At 40.9% G+C, this 22413-nt stretch overlaps 1 protein-coding gene across 1 annotated transcript in view; it reads right to left on the bottom strand.

Moving 5' to 3' along the window:
* Positions 1–22413, bottom strand: part of fgfrl1a (fibroblast growth factor receptor like 1a) — an 84461-nt gene that overhangs the window by 45326 nt on the left and 16722 nt on the right. Inside the window, exon 3 of the mRNA XM_037780693.1 lies at positions 3355–3627. Coding sequence (XP_037636621.1) covers positions 3355–3627 — 273 coding nt within the window. The remainder of the gene's footprint in view (positions 1–3354; positions 3628–22413) is intronic.

Here is a 22413-nt window from a genome sequence, read left to right as displayed (position 1 = left end):
TACATCTAATAAACAGTTTCAAATGTACATTTAAATCTATGTGTGTAGGTTTGGGTGACATTACTGTTGAGGGTCTTTAGTCAAAGAGGAATCTTTGTCTTTATTTCACATGGTAAGGTCGTGGTTCTCAATGACCAAATGATAAAATCCTGTTTTGCTCATGTGGGTTCACGCTGTGTGTGCGCGCATATCTGAAAGTGAATGAAAGGGACGGTGAATGAGCGTGAGTGAACGAGGGAGGGAAAGAGGGAGGCAGCAGCTGTCTCTCTGGATGACCTCAGCGGCAGCTGCTGCCCCCCCCCCTCCGCCCCGCTGCCCTCTGTATGCCAGCTCGCCTTTGAAGTTCAGGTCAAGACCGATACAGCTTTGGATCACATACCGATAATGATTACTGGAGAATAAAAGCACTTTGTTTACTGCTAATATGCCAAGTTAGTGTACCAACTAGGATGATAAATGTATTCGTGCAACTAAAATTAGAACCCAGATGACAGAAACGGAAAATGTACTTTCAGTGTTGTTTCATTATGTCGTTTAAGAGGCAATAATAGCTATAATATTGTTAATTGGTTTAATGTCACGAATCATTAACTCTCAAACAGTCTTGTAAACAAAGAGTGCAATAAAATGCACCACTTTATTGGTAATCCCTGACGTCATTTTGTTTTCCTGCTAGCGGTGCTTCTTTTATGATTCCCACTTTGGTAATAAAATCTTGTTCACAATCATTGAAACATAGAAAACATCGGCTGGTAATATCTGTAGAGAGCGTTTTACTGGAAGCCGTCTTTGAAGTGCCGACGGCGGGCAGAGAGAGATGCTTTAGTCGGACTCTCTGGAACGTTGGAACCTGACACACACACAGGTTGGCATGTAGGCAAACACATGGACTGATGCACACACACACATACACATACAGAGGGGTGTGGAGACATTGCAGCACACGGACACACACTGACTTACATGTGTAAATGTGCACTGGCACACTGTCTTCCCTCCAGGTATTTTGTTTACATGAATAGGAGTCGAGGGAAGCAGCTATTTGAGTCCCAGTATGGAGAGAAACACACCTGTATTTGAGTCCAAAGGGTCACCGACTACAGCCACCACATGACAACTCATAGTCTGTACAACTCAATTACAATTATGGCAAAAAATCATTATCGTGATTACTTTGGTCAATATCAAGATCCCAATTATTTAATACGATTACTCACTGACTTTAGAAACATCATGCATTTAAAAAGACAATTTTGTAGCCTACATTTTAAAGTTAAATGCATCAATCAGGCGCACTTTGAGGGCAAAATTAAGATCTATGAATAACTTGTGCTCTTGTAAACAAGCTTGTGCTCTAGTAAACAATTTAGTCATAAACACATTGGTTGTATAGATATTAATGGTGATAACACAGCAAAAAAGTCACACCCATAAAGCGTGGTAAACGAGACAGGGTCCGTGTTTTTAGACAGGTCGGGTGAGTTGCACTGAGGACAGTCCGCCTCGGTTGATAGTCGCAGGGAGCTCCGTCCCTCCATGCAGGGCACAGGGAGCACTAAGTGGCGAGGTCTCGGCAAGGGGTGTTGTAAAGCGTCACCTTCACCCCGGGTGTTTCTAAGCCAACCTAGAGCCGGTCGCAGTGCCAGCACGCTCCGACGATAGGATCCTCCCACACTAAGCCGGCCATCCCTGACCCGCAGAGTGGGGCGAAAGCACACCGCTGTAAAGGGAAGGGGTGCGCTGGATTTATAACACCAGACATAACAAGAGTGTCATTGCGAAACGAAATGCAGCACAATAATGTTTTTGTTGATGATCTGGTTTTGATAATCGTTGGAAGCCAAAATCGTAATTGAACTTTGAATAATTGCACAGCCTTACAACTCATTGTTTTTTACAAATCACACAAACACATAAAGACACACACACCCAGACATACTGACAACCGACTCAGCTTTCTGGATGTGAAATTGAAAAATAAGTATGTCGAAAAAAACAGAACAAGGCATAACAATGTGTCTTTTATAGAGACTTCAAAATTGAGACAGACTTGACATTTCATACTACACTGACGCAATGTCCTACTCACAAACAAAAGCATCTCCTTTAACAAATGCCTCCTTCATAATCATACAGGAACACACAAGCACAACAACTGTGGTCACACACACACACACACACACACACACACACACACACACACACACACTAACACACACACTCAGACAAAAGCAGTGCTTCATTGTCTGGGGAACTACACAGGCTTGATTACTATATAATGGCCCCAACAACCTAACCTGGCTAATTATATCCTTGAAACTCACACAGCAGAGTCAATGGAAGGAAGCTAGCATGGAAAATAACAAAGAAAGAAAACAAAAGAGACAGAAAATCATGTGTAATGAAGAAGAGAAGATGGGAGTATATGTAGACTCAATGCAAACTTAAATTAATGGGAAGAAAGACTTGTGGTGCTTATGGTTGGCTGGCTTTTATCAGTCTGTCATCATACAAACACACACATAAACACAACCCCAGTACCCCACACTGCTTCAACAAAAGACTCATGTAGTTTTCCAACAATCACAAGTAGGGGTGGGGGAAAAGTATCGCAATATTTAGATCTTGTATCATACACGAACGTCAAGTATCGATCTTTTCTTATATATACTATTAACCTCTTAATAATCTTGCCGTCGGGCCCGGACACTGTTCTGTCTTTCGGAGGTTGTAGCGGGTTTAAAGCTCGAGTGAAGATACTGGTATCATATGAAACTACAAAACTTAAGGAATCGATTAGTACCATGTCGTGTTAGCTTGTCAGGAAGGAGGCTGAATAATGCCCCAAAAGTTACACTAAAATTTTGGCGAGGAAAAAATGCCATGACCATTTTCAAAGGGGTCCCTTGACCTCTGAACTCAAGATTTGTGAACGAAAACTCTGAGATGAACGGAGTGAAAACTGGATCTCATTAAATAAAACAGATGTTGACAAACTGCAGAATTTGCAGAATATCTCATCTTACTCAGCATATCACAACATTTTTAAAATCGCAACAAGATCGTATCGTGACTTAAATATCGTGATAATATCGTATCGTTGAACCTCTGGTGATTCCCACCCCTTACGTCTTTCTCCAAATCAAGTTTTATGTGTAACTGAAGACATTGGTAGGTTTACGCCAAGTTTGTTTGAAAAATGGTACACAGCACATAACGTCGAGCAAAAACAAATCTGAAAAAAGGTTGTTTGATAGTTCTTCAGTAATATATCAAGTCTGTAAATGTGTTTTAGTGCAGGTACTCGATTTAATCCAAAGCTTGGTATTGGTGTCTCATGTCACAGTGACTTACCTATAACGATGAGAGTGTAGTTGATGTTGACGCTGCCAAACCCGTTGGTGGCCTTACAAATGTACGTCCCAGCGTCTTCCGTCTCCACCTCTTTGATGCGCAGAGCGTGCTGCAACACCCTGAACCGCGTCCAGCCACTGTGGATGTTGCGTCCATCTTTGGTCCACATGATGAGCGGCGGCGGGTCACCCTCTACGGGGCAGGGCAGCTTCATGGTGCGACCCAGACGGATGCTCTGCCGGTGGGCCACCCGCTCTGACACCCTGGGTGGGCCTTAAGGGTGGGAGAGGAAAAGGGATCTCTATTAAACACTATGATTCTTCAATCTCTCTTTAGACCCTCTTCGGACTAGTTACACAAAGTTTAAGACATCAGATTACTACAGAAAGTGTTTAGTTATTTTGTTTCCATCCAGTTGTTTGAGCTGGGGATCACTGAGTAATAGTTACTGTAGTGTCCACGCTGTTTGATTGCACGGTTCTTTCCCTTAATATGTCATTCTAATGCACATTGGCAGAGATACAATATCTTCCTCGTAAAGACGACGGGTTCAGGTTATATAGGACTACAACTATGCAATGTATCCTCATGATATATTTATAATATGATATACGAAAAGTTATTCCTCATTTTTTGTGTGTTTTTCTACGAATGTCCAGCAACACGTGTCAATTTCCACTCGTTACATGCATACAGTCTATTCAAAATAAACTTCCATCTTCACAGGAAACAACTTGGTTGGTTTAGGCAACAAAACTACTTAGTTAGGTTTAGGAAAAGATCGTGGTTTCGGTTAAAATAACTACGGAAGTTGTGTAACTTAAGTACGGAAGTTACGTGACAAATAAATAAACTTTGATTTCTGGTTTCACACAGGACATGAACACCGGTCTCCTGGGCTGAAGTCTGGTCTTTTTTGACCCACCCATCCACCACAACATCCTCCCTATACGGCATTTATCGCTCTTTATACTTCCTGGTTCACGATTAAGTGGATTACGTACAAATTGATTTTGTGGGATATATACGGATTTCAGTGCATTACTTTTCGTAGGTATAGCTTTGAACGGTGTATGAGAACAACCTGAACAATGAAATGTCAAAAGATAGTGAAAAAATCCTCATTGAAATTCCCAGAACCCCAAGTGACCTCTTTAAATATCTTGTTTCTTCCTGTAAAACAGTGCAAAACCCCATGAATGATTGCATTTTCAATCATTCATGACAAAGAAAAGCAGCAAATCCTCAATTTGGAGAAGCTGCAACCAGAGAATGACGGGCATTTTTCACTATTTTTGCTTGAAAAATGACGATCAACAATGATTGACGAATAATCGATTAACAAAATAGTTGCGAAGTCCCATTTTCATACATATCATTGACATTGCATTGAGGGAAAACCTGGACGAGCCCATAACCAGATTAATGCACTGAGCAAAATGTGTGGTTTTAGTAAGTATTGGCGTCTACGTCCTCACAGTTATAGGTGTGCTGAGGGATGGAGGCATTTGAGAGAAGTAGGTGTGTCAACAGCTTTAGGATCAACCTCTCGTAAAAGCCTTTTCTTCATCCCCATGTTTGCAGCCACACACTCTCTCATTTTCACCACTATTCTCAGAAGCAAAGACACCTCCAAATATGGCATTTAACACACACAGGAATTACCCTCTGACCTTTAAGAAGTTTGTAATAGCTCAGCTAAAACATTGACATTTTATCACAGACCACAACAGAGAGAGTCCCCCGGGAGCAAACACAAAGCAAAGCTAATATCAACAGAGATGTCGTGTCGAGACATAAAATCAGGCGTGACCTTGACCGCTCAGTAGCCGGTCTACTGTGAAACTGCACACTAGAAAAACAGAGGGAGGTGAAGGAGCGGGCTGATTGACTGGGAACGGTGGGAGGAAATTGTGGGGAGAAGTAGGGGTGATGGAGAGAACAAATGGGAGAGAGGAGGAGGAGAAAGAGAGGAAGGAAGGAAGGTAAGAGGGAATGAGGGAGAAAGGAATTTAAGGGAGTAAGTCTGAGGAGAGAAAGGGGATGAAATACGGCCGAATAGGAGCAGTACAAAGAAAGACAAACAGGGAGATAGAGAGATAGAAGCAGGAGGAGGTGTAGGAGTTAGCAACGGGTCAGTCTCTTCTCATTACTCCTTCTGGCTTAAAACAATACCCTCCAAATATAGCACTAAAAACACATAGTAGGCCACCGTGTAGCGAACAAAGTGTCCTTACAGACGGTCAGAAAACAACCCACTCCAGGTCATGTCCTGAAGTTTAACAAAGATTTAAAGGAAGGACAAATGCTGGTTTGATTTAACAATGGGGCTGATAGAGGCTTATCTGGAAGAATAATGTGGGCTGATAAAGATTAGATGTGTTTCATTTATTGCCCCTTTTCTCTGATACTTTCTTATCACAGGGAATTAACACAGTCTGATACCTTTAATATGCCCTTGTGAGAAAAGGTTTGATAAACAGTTGTAGACTTGTGCGATTTTGTCTTTTTTATTAAGCTTTTTGACGGTTGGTAACGAGTGAAAAGGTCCGTGTTGAGAGGTCATGGTAGATAAATGGGTCAAACAAAGGCCTTTCACCCAGGTGACCGGGGTTTTAGACTTAAGTGACTTATTATTTTCAGTTTTTAGGGATGTGTAAAGCTGCTGAATGCATATTGTGTACATGAACTTCAGTAAAATAGCTGAATAGGCTAGAAGGATGTCCTGATGGCCAGGTGACATCCCGGACATTGGCACAACTTTCATTTTGGAACTACTTTTGAACCATAACGGGACGTCTTGATTTGCTGAAAATAGGTGGTCATAGTAGAGAAGGATGGGGTAAAAAAACAATATATTTAAGCCCTGTGAGGCAGATTATAGTGCAAATTAGATATAGATGGGGGCAAAAAACAGTACATGATTAAAAGAGTAATCCAGGTTGCCATGTTTATAGATATAAAAGACTGTTTTACCACCAAATCATGCATACAAATGGAATGGTAAATGAACTGTACAGTAGGTCAAAGTTGTTTACAATGGACAATTTGGGCGATCATTTTACTCATCATGTAATTTATGGGTTTAATTTGGATTTTGTCTTTCTCTTCCACATAAGTTTGGCTCATTTCAGAAGTTTGTTTAACAACTGTCCCGTCTGACCACCTGATCTAAAGGTGTGTAATATTATTATTACCGACGGGAGCGATGACTAAGACGCGAGTTATAATCCACCACAGTTATTCTTTAACGTGAGCTGTTTTAAGTGACAGACCAGTCTTTTCCATGAAAAATCCTCTGCTGCACAGATAATTCGTTGCAATTACCTTACCCTGACTTTTTTTGGCATTTCTTTTGGAAGAACTCGGTAGTTAGTATGAGCAACACCACCGTGGCTTCACAGAAAAAGTGTAGTCGCCTTCCTACAGGGTCTCAAACTTCACTTCACATCATTGTCACAGTGGCGAGCTGTCGACTGTCACCAAAACAAAACAAGGATCTCGATTTCCTCCTCTTTCTTCCTGTCGGAGACGAATAAGGTTGAAGTAGAGTCGTACACATAGAGCTGATTATAGAAAAAGGAGAACTGTTAACAGTAGTCTTCCAGCATTTGCTGTCACGACGGGCTGTTGTTTTAACAAGGGAGCAGGAGGTGGACACAATGATGGATGGATGGAGGTGAAATGTGTGAAAAAGACATTAGTCACAGTGAGGTATTCACGGGAGCCTCTCCTCCTCCTCCCTCCCTCCATCCTCTTCGCTGCTGGATGGGAAATGTGTGTTCGTTCAGCTGTATGGCTTTCTCATCAGGGGCCTCACTCCTTCTCCTTACCTATATATTTCTTTCTTCCTCACTTTATTTGCTATTTCCTTTTACACACTGTGTATCTCCCTCTATGATTCTCCTTTTCTTTACATTCTCTTGCCTACTTGTCCCACTTTCACTCTCATATTCCTCCCTTTCTCTATATACCATGTCCCTTTAATGTTCCTATTTTCTATATTTATTTCGTCTCCTCTTTTCTTCCTCCAACAGATTGAAATCTCATTCCCCTGAACTCTCACTACTCCCCTGCTACCTCTCTCTTTCTTTCCCTTAACCCCTCGCTTCCCATTACTACCTCCTCCCGTCCCCTCTCTTCCCCTGTCATCACTCTTTTCCTCTCTCTCTCTCTCTTTTCTCTTTCATCACACTCATTCACACCATCCTCTTCGTTCAATGCAGTGATCTCTTCTTCTTCCTCTCCGGTGTGATTTACTGCTCTCCTGCCTTTTTCGGATCTGCACACACACATAACTTCCCCAGTTTCTTCCCCAGAGGATCCCGGGAGCAGGACCTCGAACTGAACCTCTCAACTTTCGACAGTTAACCTCTCCTACATTTACCTCCCCGTTTTTCTTCCTTTCCTCCCTCTCTTCCCGATGAAGGGAACACAGACCAGCAGCCTCCTTTCCTCCCTTCCTATCCCTCCTCATCCTCCTCCTCCTCCTCTTCAACGGTCCATGACCGAAGTAAAGTCTTTTTAAAGCTGTCTCTGGGGGTGAAACTGAAGAGACTAAAAAATCTATTCTTCTCTTTCACGAGACACAGGGTCAGTGTGTGTGTGTGTGTGTGTCTTTGCATATGCGGGTCATTTTTAACATTTATGTGCTGCTGAATCCAGGCTGTTCTCAAACACTGTTCACGGCTATACCTACGAAAAATGTAAGGCACTGTACTCCGTATATATCCCACGAAATCAATTCGTATGTAATCCACGTAACTGTGAACCAGGAAATATAAAGAAAGATGAATGCTGCCGTAGGGAGGAGGTCGGGGGAAAGAACGTATATTGCCAAGAATTGAAAGTCAATAGTTCGTTCCATTGCAACATCAGCGCCTAACAGCAAAGCTACGCTACAAACATTTTGGACTGAAAGCGACTACCGGACGCCAGTAAAACGTCCGCCTACAAAGTGCCATACAAAAGTAAAACAACATAATTTATATTCTATTGTCATTGTCATATTCTACTGAAATGGCCTGTGTTGAACAATACAATATCATAAATAAGTGTTTTCAGTCCAAAATGGCGGCAGCGGCACCGGAGTTTCGTCTCTTTGCTTTTAAACTCTTTGGTTGATTTATTTGACACATAACTTCCGAGCTTGATTTACGCCACTTCAGGTGTTATTTTAACCCAAACCACAATCTTTCCCTTAACCTAAGTAGTTTTGTTGCCTAAACCTAACCAAGTCAAACTTTTCCTTAACTTTACTAAGTAGTTTTATTTTGAAAAGACTGGACATTCATAGCAAAACGCATGAAAAATTAGTAATAACTTTTTTGTAAGAAATCATACTAACCGTTGTACGATGATACGTTGCTGAATGTTATGCTCCACATATGTATATAGTAAATAATGCTAATTACAGTCTTTATTTCTTAGTGCTTGTGTGTCTTGGTCTGTTTATATACTGTTTAGGAAGCCTGTGTCTTTGTGTTTGTATGTCTGCATGTGTGTGTGGGGGAGAAAAGAAAATTGCAGGCCTTTAAAACTTGGTCTGTTTAGTCCATTTGGGGCTTTATGGTGCTCCCTTGCCTGCGACTGGCTCCCCGAGACAATCTAAAGCACCTTGAAGATTGTTTATCGGCCTCCAGACACACACAAACACACACCATTACACACCCTCTCCCTCTCTTTCCCCATCTATGCAGGGAGTGTGTAGGTTAGGCGTGCACGTCTGGTATTCTGTAGCCTAATGACAGGAAAACACAGCCCACGTCAGAAACACACGACTCCCACAGAGGCAGAGCCTTCCACATCCTCTGAGCTGGAAGGCATGGATGGTAGCTGAAGGCCAAATAAAGCAGAGCAGAAATCACTTCATACATTCTGTTCTTTTACCGGCTACTCCCTAAACAACTGCAAATACACGGCCTCAATTCCTTTAAAGGAAAAGCTTGACACTTAAGGAATTATGCTTATTTCCAAGAATTGCATCACAGGATTGATTGATACCACTATTATATCTGTCTGTTTGATATGCAGCTGGAGCCTGAAGACAATCCCACCCAAATATTGATAATGCAACATGAAAAAAGTCACTATAATGGATTTTGTAACTCCTATTATTATTCTTTGTCTACTCCTATTTGGGGGATAATCATGCTCTAAGTTCTGAAACAACAGTTTGGTGGCTTTAGGAGATGCCAACAGGAAGTATAATGTTAGTTGACTGTTGGCCACAACTTGAGCCAATATATCTGTTAACATTTTGGGCAAATTGGCACCATTAAAAGTATTAGTATAAGCAGTTCCTGTTTGCAGTGAACTCATGGCTGTACAGACAACAATCACTGGATTACTTTGATACTGAAGAAAACTCAAAAACACAATGATTCTCAGGCAAGTTCTGCAGTTATAAGGAGCTTCCTTTTTATATGATTTCTAAGCAGATTCCCGCCGGTCTACCAGAGAATAGCGTGTCAGTGTCACGTTTTGCCTCGACGAGGTGTGAATATTACACTCCTATATGAAGGTGCAGAACCAGCAGGGGGCAACAAAACCACTCACTGAGGTTTAGGCAGCAAAAAACACTTAGTAAAGTTCAGAAAAAACGTCACGGTTGGCCTTAAAATAAGTACATAAATTAAGTATAAAAAAAGGTTAAAACCATCAAGTACAACTTATTACAACATATTAGAAACTCTCTCTCTCTGGAGGCAGCCAAGATATTTATGCATGCTATGTTCCTTTCCCATATGTCTTATTGCGTTACGTGTTTAGGGGCAGGCTGGGGAAACTGCTATGAGACCTCTTGAGTCCTTATGCAAACAAACTGTAAAAACTCTGGACATAAAACAACTGCATTTTCATCACTGTACAATAATTTAAGCAATATAATTTACTGAGCTTTGAGAATTTTAGATTATTTTCAAATTTGTTCCTCGTTTATAAAACTCTAAATGGTTTGGCCCCTCCTACGTATACTTCGTGATTTTGTGCATTCTCGCTCAGTCCTTAGATCCTTAAGAAGATCTTCTAAGTAAGATTGTACCGTACCATTTCACCGCACTGCATTTGAGCAATCAGCTTTTTCTGTAAAGGCCACAAATCAGTGGAACACCCTGCCTGACAATGTGAGGAGCTGCAGCTCTATCAGCACATTCAAAACCAACTTAAAACGTCTGTTGAAAGCTGCTCAGCTCTGTACTCACTGATCTCTACTTTTACTCCATGGTCTTCATGACTTGCTTTTACTTGACAAGCATACTTTGTGATGTGCTATTGTGTGTAGCTGTGTATTGTGCGTTTTCTATGTTCTTTCTTGTATGACTCTGTAGTATGTTTCTTTTTTTTGACCTGCCAAGGGACTACAGATGTGAACTAGCTCACAGCTATAATCTGGTACGGTGCATCATATGGTGACATTTATGTTTTAAACTGTACATGGTCCCTTTTCAATAAAAATAAATAGATAAATAAAATACATACGGAACCAATGTAACATCAGTGCGGAAAACACGTGACAAACATCACTAAAAAACACGAGACAAATGTCTCTGACGTAACTTACAAAACAAAACAGCGATCGCCTGGTTGAAAGTCCTGTGTTTGTTGGACCCACCCACCTCCTCTCCGGCCCACCATAAGCAGTGTTTCTACCTTTTTATTCAACGTCACTAGCTCTGAGCGTAGCATATTCACGCAAATGCCTTTACATTGTAGACAGTACAGACTATATGTGGCATACAAATGACAAGCCGAAAGCAAGAAGAGCGTTCACACGTCTTTTTGTGCTGCCAGGCTGGATCCTGGGAAGTGTAAGTATCTCAAATATGTGTACCATGTATGTTTGTTAAACATTTGACTGAGTTATGACTCCAAGAAGTAGTATGACTTTTTGAATCATTTCCTAACATTTGTCTGGCTCTGTACCATCTAGATAAATAAGGTTTATTATTATTATCTAGATTAATCTACAGACATTAATTATTATACTAGCCGTCACACTGAAGTGCAAACAGACTGTTTTTCTTGCTTTGGCCAACAAATACTTCTAGCACACCTTTTCATTTTCACACGCTAACATTAGCAGATAATATAACAGTAGAGTTAAGCATTAACTCAGTTTCAGTTTGTTTTCTTTGGTTCTCTGTTCTACATATTTCCTTGAAATCCAAAGATCATTGCCAGCTAGTGTCTGAGCACCACGCTGTTTGTTTTAAATCACACTCACTAATGCTTTTCACAGACATTTCCATGGGTGAAACTTTCTTCCATGACAAATAATCAATGCCATAACTGGTTGACAAAGTAGGATTTGAAACGTATTTGACATTAGATGGAGAACTATAAACACCTAAAGCAAAGCATCTCAATACTTTGTCATTTTTCTGAAGTGCTGAAAGAATACCTGCTAATTTAGTAAATTCTTGCGTTGCATGTTTTGGCAGTGTGCGACAGCCGGGACTGCCCTTTATGTTTTGGTTTTGGATTGAGAGTTGGCGTTTTAATGCCCTTAATGTTCCACTGGTCTCAGAGTCAGATGGGTCTGCAGAGTCCAGCACAGCGTTGTTGTTGGCAGGGAAGTGAGACTGGAGCGAGAGGGGAGAGCCGAGGAATGCTTTTGATGGAGAGCACTTAACAGCGGGACACAGCGCTGATGTACTGCACAAGGTAGAGGTGTGTGTACTGTATGTGTGTGTGTGTATGCATACTGAGCTATGAAAGACTGGAGAGACAACTGGGTCCTCAAGAGGTCGTCATTATTATCGGATCAGTTAAAAAAGTAACTTTCTTTCTCACTTGTGCTTTTAAATAAGCTCAGAGTTAATAAAACATGCACAAGGTTTATCCTCCCGCAACGTGCTTCAAGGAGAATTTGTGTGTGCACAACTCAAATTACCCAAATACCCGTAAGTCGGCTATTTACGCAACACTTTGGGTGGAACCCTGTAATCCCCTGCTGTTATGTTTTTGAGTTCTCTTTACAAGCCTGAATCCTGTTATCACGTCTCTATGGATTGTGTGTTGCGTGACGCCACTAGCTATTAGCTGAACCAGGTTGATGTGTCATTTTTTTCATCAGGCTGCTGCTTACCAGGCTTACCGTGGTAGTCAGTGTTACCGGTGTTACACGGTGTTCGGGCATACACGATTCCATTACTTTCCCACTGCTGTTTCGCTTTTTAAAATAGAAAATAAAACCCATTCAGTTTTTTTTGCGAATCAGCGCCGTGTTATTAATACAAAGTCGGATGCTACAAACTGAAATTGAAAGTGTCTGCTCCGTAAGGAGTCTCAGCACAGCGTAGCAGGAGTCATGTTTCACGTCTATTATATCGATTTGTTTCATTTTGTTTTACAAAGTCAGAAAAGCAATGTTTAAGTCAGGTCTGATGTTTCCTTACACATAGAAGAATGATCCCAGTCACTTCCAACCAGCGAGACATACAGCTTATTAATTAAACACTGGTATCGGATCGGTACTCGGTATCGGTTGATACCCAAAGCCCAGGTAACGCTATCGGTATCGGAGCTGAAAAAGTCGGATTGGTGCACCCCTTCTTAGCACGGGACGAGAGATTGACAGACAAGACGATGGTGAAGGATTTGGTGTCAAAGAGAAAAGCAAAAGCGCCTAGTTGGCAATATTTTGGATTTAAACCCAATGCTATAAGCAAACCATAATGAGGAAATCGCCATGGAGGACGGATCAGTCACAGCCGGTGTGCACGTTGCAGCGGCGCCGTGTGGAAACCTGCAGCCCAGCTGTGAAAAGTGGAAGCTCTATACATATATGGAGCTTCATCTTTTCTTGTAAAAAGTCTTGTGTAATCGTTAACAACTGTTTGACAACTGATTGTCTGTTCTTCTCTTTCTGTAGTTAACGTACACCCACTCTAACACACTCTTTCTTTGGCCTGAGGCAACAGGCAGACTGATGGGTACACATTAAGTTGTCTTACACATGTTCTGACCCAGTCACTTCCACCCAAACAATAGGTCAACTGCTACTTACTCTGTTCTGACAGTTAACACTAGGCCTGAGGCTGGGGAGGATACACCGACATCATTGAAGGGCTACATGACACACACACACACACACACACACACACACACAATACACAATTATTCTCATAAAACCCGAGGCTTACACTCACACACGCACACAAAAGAAAAACACACAGCGGCCACAAAAACTTTGAGGAATCTGCTGAGTGGTTGGTACGGCAACCTGATCCCCCGAGCGACTCACACCACCGGCACACACACACATAAAGGTGTAAATCCCTTTTTCATTTGTTTTAATCAGATATTTTATGGCTCTCACACCTTCCTATAAGTGTGATTTGTTCTCTTACTTTCTTTCTTCTTGTATTCTCTTCATCTTCACCTTCTCTCTACGCTCCTTTCACTGCAGCTTTCCTAATAGCTGGTTATATTGTTCCACCTTTCTTCTCATCTGGCTGCTGCACCTGTCTGCTTTTCACTGGAGGAACAACTCTCCACAATGGGGACTAACCCTATAACCCTAAACCTCATTCAGAAATAACACCTCTCACACACACACACACACACACAGTGACTAAAAAGGCCCCCAAAATTTGATATAAGATTACCATATAGTCACGCCGTTCCTTCCAAAAATAGTGTTTAAATTTCATGTTAATGTTCAGAAACCAGCGGGGTAAGGTGCAAAATCCACCACAGACATTTTCCTGTTGGGTTTATACTTGGCAAGAGCAATAAATTTGCTCCTAAAAAAACCCTAAAACAAGCAATGAATCATTTTAATGACACACCCCAACCAAACGAACACAGGAGAAAATGATTTATGAAGATGATTAATTTAACTAACTGAGGGAAAATGAAATTATGGGAAGAATCTGAACTTTGAAATCTCCTCTTATTTTTGCAACTGTGGGAAAAAAGGTGACATTCACTATTAAAACATCAACCAAGACATGTTGCTATTCTTTGCATAATGTATTGCAGCAGCTTTAAACAACCTACGGCTTGTGGCTAACGCCCCCATGTATTTGAATTAAAACTGTCATTAAGTCACTCTGAAAATAAGATTTATATTTGTCATTATAGAGGAATGGTTTTCATTTGTTATTAAATGGTCTGTTTTGAGAGTAGCTTTACTTATGACTCAGTATCTCTCATGGGAAAATAGTAACCGCATTAAAATGCCATTTTTCAGTTTGCTGCAGTGCAAATTCAGGGATCATATCGACCAAGCACTTATGGAAAGAAATATCGTAGCCAGGCTCCACTCCACATGAGATCTTGAAAACGGTGATAAAAGTTTAACAGTGATCCCTTTAATACACCTGCATGTTATTCATCATTCCTGTTTGTGTCCAGAGCAAGGATTTTGCACAAAGGCTCAGTCATTCATAAACATTGTTTTCATGATGCTTAAATGCTAGGGCTGTCCCGAATACCATTTTCTGGGCTCCAGAGCCTCGGTAGTAATCAACAGTGAATATTCAAAGCTTCAGTGGGGCAGGAGGAACTCAACCTGCAGCGTGCGTTGGACCGGCGGAAGAGCGCTTTAACCTCTCAGTTAGTAGGCAGCACGGAGTCATGCCATTAAATTCCTCTTCATGTCACACACTCAGAGGCTTCCCTCACGAATGTTTTTTCAAACTTCATGATGAGACCACGAGTGCTGTTTTTACGGCTCGTGTGTGAGTGTAGACGCACGTCAAAGTCACGTTTGTAAGCCCCCTTTTGAGGCTATCTTTGCGCATTACATACTGCTTCTCCGGAAGTGGCCATCTGTAAGCCTGTGTGTAAGGCAGCCTGCGGCGGCTTCATCTCAGCTCTTTCAGCCCGAGCCCCACATGGGTTGCGCTCCATAAGCAACGGCAGCTCTGGCTTGGCTCGTCTCCGTGACATGACTCGGGAAGGACTCAGACAGACATTTCTCGGCTGAGATGGACGGCTTAGCGCTGCAACATGTGTGTTTTAAAACATGTTTAATTAAAGGCATTCATTTTTTCATTGTTGTATTTTGAATCGTTGTTGAATAAGAAGAAGTTTACAATAAGTTTGGTGTGTTTTGTGCTTGTTTGTAATCCCGAAGGGTTAAAAACAAAAAGCAGAAAAAAACAACATCTGAATACCAAAATTGACAACCGAATACCTACCCAACGTACAAATAACCGAAGAGTCAAATACTTGGGTCCAGCCCTATTGAACATGTTTTTAGTTTGAAAAGTGAAATTCATAACAAATGTCAACCTGTGAAACCTGCAGTTCCCAAAAATAAACTCTGCGGTAGTTTATTCTCATAAAGGGAAGACGGATACAACATGGGAAAAGTGAGGAAACCGAGACCGAGAACATAAAGTTCTGCAAACCACCGAGAACCTGAGGGCGGTTTGAACCTGGGACATTCTTTTAAAGCTTATAAAGGGCTTTACAGAAACCACAGCATGCACAGTGTGCACTTGTGTGAGAGTGTGTGTTTAACAACAACTTGGGCCCATTATATAAATGCAGATTAAGGGAAGTGAAGAAAGTACAGTAAGGGAAGAAGAAGAAGGGACGGAGTCACGAAAGGGATAAAGAAAGAGGAATTAATCCTCACAAACAACTACCTGCTAACATCTGAGGGTTTACAGGTAAACTGCCGACTGGACAAGAAACTGACATTTTAATGAGCACCTTGGATAAAAACCGTAACAGAATGTACTTTGCTTTCTATAACCGTGTGTTACATCCTGCGAGACAAATAGAAAAAAGAAAAGACTGAGAGCTGAAGACAATCCTCAACGGTCCATTAACAACTCGCAGTCATGACTTGTTGAAAACTGATCCGGTAGTTGCTCACGAACGAAGACACAAAATGATGTTTTCTCTGTTATTTCTGTCTTTCACGGACGGTGACAGTGAGCATATTAAGACATACCTGTCTCCGGTGATGACAGAGTGTCACCAAAACATCCCGGTGATCTGATAAGATTTGATTTACATTACGGATCAAGTTATTTATACACTTTTTGTAGCTCAACTGTATTACTTTTTTTTTTTTTTTTACTGAAGAGGGAATCATTTTCAAAAGCTTTTAGTGCCACTTTGGTCAGATAATAAATTATGATTGGCAAAACAGGGATTTAAGGTTGCAGGGAAATTTAGACCATCACCTTGTAGCTTGTTGACGGATAAAGACAGAGGGAAAGAAAGTGAGAGGAGAAGGTAAAGGTGAGCAGGAAAAAGACTGAACAAACGGAGTAAACAGGCCAGCTTTGCGGTGAAAGTAGGTCAAAGGCCGCAAGTACTACTCCAGTTCAGAGTGTGTATTTGTGTGTCTGGTCAGTGTATGGAGGCTGGAGGCTAGGTTACATTTTAGGGCAAAATAAGACCTGAGACAGACAGGGAGCAGACGCTCTGACCCAGAGCAAGTTACCAAGGACAGTATACTCAGATTACCTTCATCCTAGCATTTAAGCATAAAATGTTTCTCAGAAATAAGTAAAAAATGTGTATATTTGTCAGGGCTGTCCCCTCTTAGTCGATTAGTTAATTATCGGATGTTTTGGTCTTAGTCGACTAAGATGTCTTTAATCGATTAGTCGTTTTTATGCTTTTTTCATGTTGAATGACTGATTTCCAAGAAACTCTCTGGTAAACACAAGATTTAAAGTGGTGCTTTTGTGTGATTCTTTATCTCCTAACTAAGCAATCAGTCGATAAAATCGTATGAGTGTTAGTCGACTAAGAATTTCTTTGGTCGAGGACAGCCCTAAAATTTTTTTCAATCAATCTAGCAGCCGCATATAAACCACCAGCTCCAGAATCAAGGGGTCTGCAGATTTCAGACAGCAAAATGAGTTAAGAATTAGGTGCACTATACTGCATCCTACTCCATGTCTCAGAACTGAACCCTTTGTGTGGACATCAGACAAGAGGACATGCATAAATCATTTTTTCAACATGGGCAGCAATGGGACCACCTGTTTCAGTTTTTTTCAATACTTTGTACTATACTACGTTTTGATATGTTATAAATTACATATTTATGAGACTAGAACAGTTGAAAGAGTTTCTGTTGCCATTTTTTGAGGTGTTGAAGGGAGTAATAAAGTTTGCTGTTTTGGTTGTCTCGAAGTGCGAAAGCTCAGAAAAATCGTCCTTGTTCTGAAAAAGTACGCTGCTTCTTTTGCAGCATAATATTTGTGTTCTGTCTGAAAGTACTCATTACAAAAACAACAGTTGGAAAAAAATATATTTACGTGCAAATTAATGGCACAGTGTGATTAATGGCACAGTGTGAAAGCCATAACAACAGTGTGTTATGGCTTTAAAACTATTGAAAAGAAATGATGCAATAACAGCTTTTTTCTATTTATGCACAAGCATTAAAATATAAGATGAATGACAGGTACTTTGTTTTAAGACTTAGAGGACAAAAAGAGCAACATTTTTGTACAGAGAGAAAATTCAGATATGCAGACAACAGCTTCACCATTTTACCTCCAGCCAACCTTCACCAGTGACTGAAACGCAGCAGTGGCAGGTGTTATGGTTGTGTGTGAGGAATCTGAGGTCGGGGTCAATTTACTGATTCTGTCAATGTCAGGTTGAAGTCCCCAGCAGTGACCCTCTGAACCAAAGTCCAATTAAACACACCTCCGCTGGTAAACAACTACATTTAGCTTTATTGATGTGGCCAGCGTAAATACATCTGTTTGTATAGTAAAGTATACTGTGTGTATGTCTTTTGTCGGCAGGGTGCCTCGTGCCTTGCAGATAAGGCAAGACATAGTTGGCGCAAGATAAGAAACAGTTAACACTCTTGAGTGTGTGTGATTGTGTGTGTGCATGTATGAGTGTGTGAAGAAAATCGGTGTCCTCGACCTGACTTTTATCAGCAGTTTGGAGGCAGACACTGTTACTCATTAACAACAGTGATAACACACACATGCACAAGCACGCAAACACACACACACACACACACACACACACACACACAGTACCACCACCTGCTCTGGTCCACTTTAATGATAAAGTTTGAATATTTGCTGTAAGGGAACATTCATATTGACATAACACATATAAAGAAGGAGACAGAGTACGACAGCGAGAGAGAGAGAGGGAGACTGGTTTTATAAACAGCTCAGTGTGTATTTGGCTTCCGAGCAGTTAAATAGTTGCAGATAAGATATGAAAGGGTTGTATTCAAGTAGGTGACCCTGGAAGGCCAAAACGACACACTCATTTTGTTCTTTTTTTCAGTTTACTCAAGTATAACAAAGTTACTTTAATTCCTCTAATTAATAATTACTTACTTTAAATTGCAAATATACTCTTTATGTAAGGTAAATTCAATTACTATATTTCAAAGTGTCGTTTAGACCTGACTCGCATTATGTAATTGTTGATAGACAGAGATTTTTATGTAACGTGGATGTCTAAGAAACTTTCACTTTTCATGTTTGACGGTTCAAGTGTCAACGCAGACATCGGCCCTGTTCAGACCTGACATCCACATGCGTCTCGAGTGACCACTTCTCACTTCCCCGCTATATATGCAAATAAACACGTAACCTACATCGTTTCCGTTTGCAAAATCCATAACGCTTTGTTATTTTTTAACCGGCGAGAGACAGCAGTAGCACTATCCTACATAATTCGTGAATACGGTTGTTGTCTCCGTACCGCCGACTTTGCCAGGCAAACGGCAGTGCACAGAGCTTCAGAGAGCTGGGGATGAGAGCGGATGGGCAGGTGTCAGATCTGTGCAGAGCACCAGAAAGAAAACACAGACACATCACCGACAAGCTGTTAAGCTATAGGCCTGTAACTGTATATTAAACTATTTTGTTGAGTCGACTCTTGATGCAGTGTATAATGTCTAAGGGCTTTTATTGTGAAGGTCCCGAGAAGACCACTTCTTTTGACTTGCATCTTACCGAATCAATACTTACTGGGTCACCATCTGAATAAACATTGCTTCTCCTGTACATCACCTTAGCTTTTATTTCTGCTTCTGACTTTATTTCCCGATGTTTCACATGACATAGTAAAAAAGGTTTAACCTGTTAATTTTTTTCCTATATTACATCCATGTTATCAGGAAGATATATTTATGCCTTTATTTTCTGTAAGTATAAAACTTTATTCATATGGCACTTTTCAGGAGTTAATTTCAAATTAAAAAACAACTTAACAGACACTCAAGCTGCATGTAATAATCCAGTATTGCTCCTTCCTCCTGTATTTCCTCCTCCTCCTCCTCCACCTGTGTGTTTTCTGCTTCACTGGGTGGAGAGTCAGACATTCCAAGCATGCACATAACACACACACACACACACACACACACACACACACACACACACACACATTCCACACCAATCCTCAGCCGTGACTAAGTCCATTTGTTCAGCTCAGGTCACTGTCTCATTTTAGGCTACTGTGTGTGTGTGTGTGTGTGTGTGTGAGAGGGAGAGAGGATTACGTGTGTGATTGCATGTTCTTAACCTATATCTCTTTTCTTCTAATCGCCCCGCGTTGACTGACATCTTAATGTCTCCAAAAAGTCTTAAAAAGGAAATAAGACTGAAATGACGTCTTACGTAAACCTCAAAGTTGTGACCTTTAACCTTTCCAAAACATTGCTGCATATCCAGTACATCTCTGTTCCACACTGACATTTTCTCAGCTAACACGGGAGCATACATCTGACTTCTGTATGAAAGCGACAAGAAATGCATAAACTGTTGTGAGAAAATGAAGTAAAGATTCAAGAATTGCACAAAATGCTTTGAGAAAAATGATTTTGAGTTCAATAAAAAGCTTTGTTAGAGTCCTGCTCTTACTCACCAGCATATGTGAAGAAGTAAGAATATCTACTGGTTGAATCATTCCTTTTACAAACTAAATCTGTGAACGTGTTCTCAACACATACAGTATCGGCCGTGACGCACCGGGCGAGCCAGAAACAGAGACTGAGAAGTGTTGATTGATAGTAGACACTCTCCACCAAACACAGACACACAGACACACACAGAGAATCCAAGAATACCGTCTGAAATCAATCAGTCGTCATGACGCTTGTAGCAGTCAGTGTGGACTAATCCCTCTGTCTGCCTTTCTCATGTTGTTCATGTTTTCCTCTCATTATTCTGTATATGTGAGTGTGTCATCATTACAGTCGGAAACTGGAAGAACCCACTACATCACACTTCTGTTTTCTACCTCTATACTCCAGTGACATACCGCTTATGGGGCTATATAGCTACCAAGTGGTGGAAAAGCATTAAGATCCATTAAAATACAAAGTAAAGGTAGCAATGTAAAAGCAATAGTAGTATACACTGATAACCCTGTCGTTGGTTCACCGGTTTTCCTTCCTTGGACCACTTTTATTAGCTCCTGACCACTGTAGACCGGGAACATCCCACAAGAGCTGCAGTTCTGGAGATGCTCTGAGCCAGTCGTCTAGCCAGCACAATTTGGCCTTTGTCAAAGTCGCTCACACCCTTATGCTTGCCCATTTTTTCTGCTTCCAACACAAAGTTCAAAGTTCAAAATGTTCACTTGCTGTCTAATATATCCCGCCCACTGCCAGGTGCCATTGTAACGAGATAATCAGTGTTATTCACTTCACCTGTCAGTGGTCTTAATGTTATAGCTGATCGGTGTAAGTGGTAGTAATACAGCATTGTAAATGTCTGTCACTCAGACTTGTCTTGTACACCCACACAGGTGTTTTCAGTTATTCTGGTTAATTAGACCTCATCAGTTGACGTTGGGCAGAGCTATGCGTTAATAATGAGAGTGATAAAAGGTATAAATTGTCCCGCCTTAACAGGAGGCTATTAAGAAACTGTACAGTTCACGCCCACACGGTCCTGAGAGGAGGTCTAATCAGGGATGTTAAGTGAAAATACCTGTGCAGGTGAGGCATGAGCTTTAAGTACCACAAGTGAAAGTACTCATGAAGAACAGACGCTTTAAGAGTACATTAGTATATTATTTAAAAAAATATATAAGCAGCATTTGTAGGTGGAGCTAATTTGAACTACTTTATATAATGTTGAGAAGTTGAATTTACGACAATGCATCTGTTTTATAAATAAAATAAAAATAACAAAATCTATAAAGTAACTAGAAACTACAGCCGATAATTACATGTAGAGTGGAGTATAGGCCATTACACCCCGGCAGCATTTTTTGTGCATTAAATTTGCACGTCAATAAGTTCTTTTGAACTTTTGTTTTTGTCATGTGCAAATATTACACGGTGAAAAAGCAGCATACTTTTTTTTGTGAACAAGGTTTATTTTTCTGAGGTTTTGCACCACGAATAAAGGCATCAACCAATCACATTGTGCAGAACGAGTTGAATTGCGCCTATATTTATGAAACTACGACACAGAGGCTGCGTAGTCCGAACCAAGACAGCAAACTTTATTACTCCTTTTAACCTTGACAGACCTGATCTACTCCTTCCGTTCTTACCTTTCACAATAAAAGCTCTAGACGTATAATATTCACAGGCGATCATTTCGCATTTTCGTGTAATTTATTCATCACACCCCCAGTGTGTAAAGGCCTTAATAAGTCCCATAATTTGTCTTTCTAAAATGCAGTAGTGTGGAAGACGTATCGAGTAGACTAGCGTCGCTGTTGAGTGAAAAATTTGGTGATCTTGCGTTTAAATTGACAAACTGATGGCTGCTTTTTTTAACTAAATAAACAATATAAGAACCCACTGGATGAAAGGCCCATGAAAAGTTGGCATTCTGGAGATACGTGTGTTTTACAGCACAGTAATGCTAATATTTAAATACTCATATAAACTACAAGTACTTCAGGATTGTACTTCCAACCACTGAGAGCTACATACAGTAGACGGGGTAAACCAACCTTTCACTCTCAACTAAACCTGAATGTGTGGTTACAGCTACTCTCCTAAACCTCCACTGATCTGAGAGCTTTCTTCGCCCCAATGTCTCCATTTTCCACCACGTCTCGCTGCCTTCCCTAAAGCTGCGACAACACAACAGTTAAATCCCAGAAAGCAGCCCATAAGTACCTTTGTTAATTACG

This window comes from Sebastes umbrosus, chromosome 9 (assembly GCF_015220745.1).
Source record: "Sebastes umbrosus isolate fSebUmb1 chromosome 9, fSebUmb1.pri, whole genome shotgun sequence".
Classification (NCBI taxonomy): domain Eukaryota; kingdom Metazoa; phylum Chordata; class Actinopteri; order Perciformes; family Sebastidae; genus Sebastes; species Sebastes umbrosus.
Note: the sequence above shows the minus strand (reverse complement) of the source record. Positions and strands in the feature narration are given on the sequence as shown.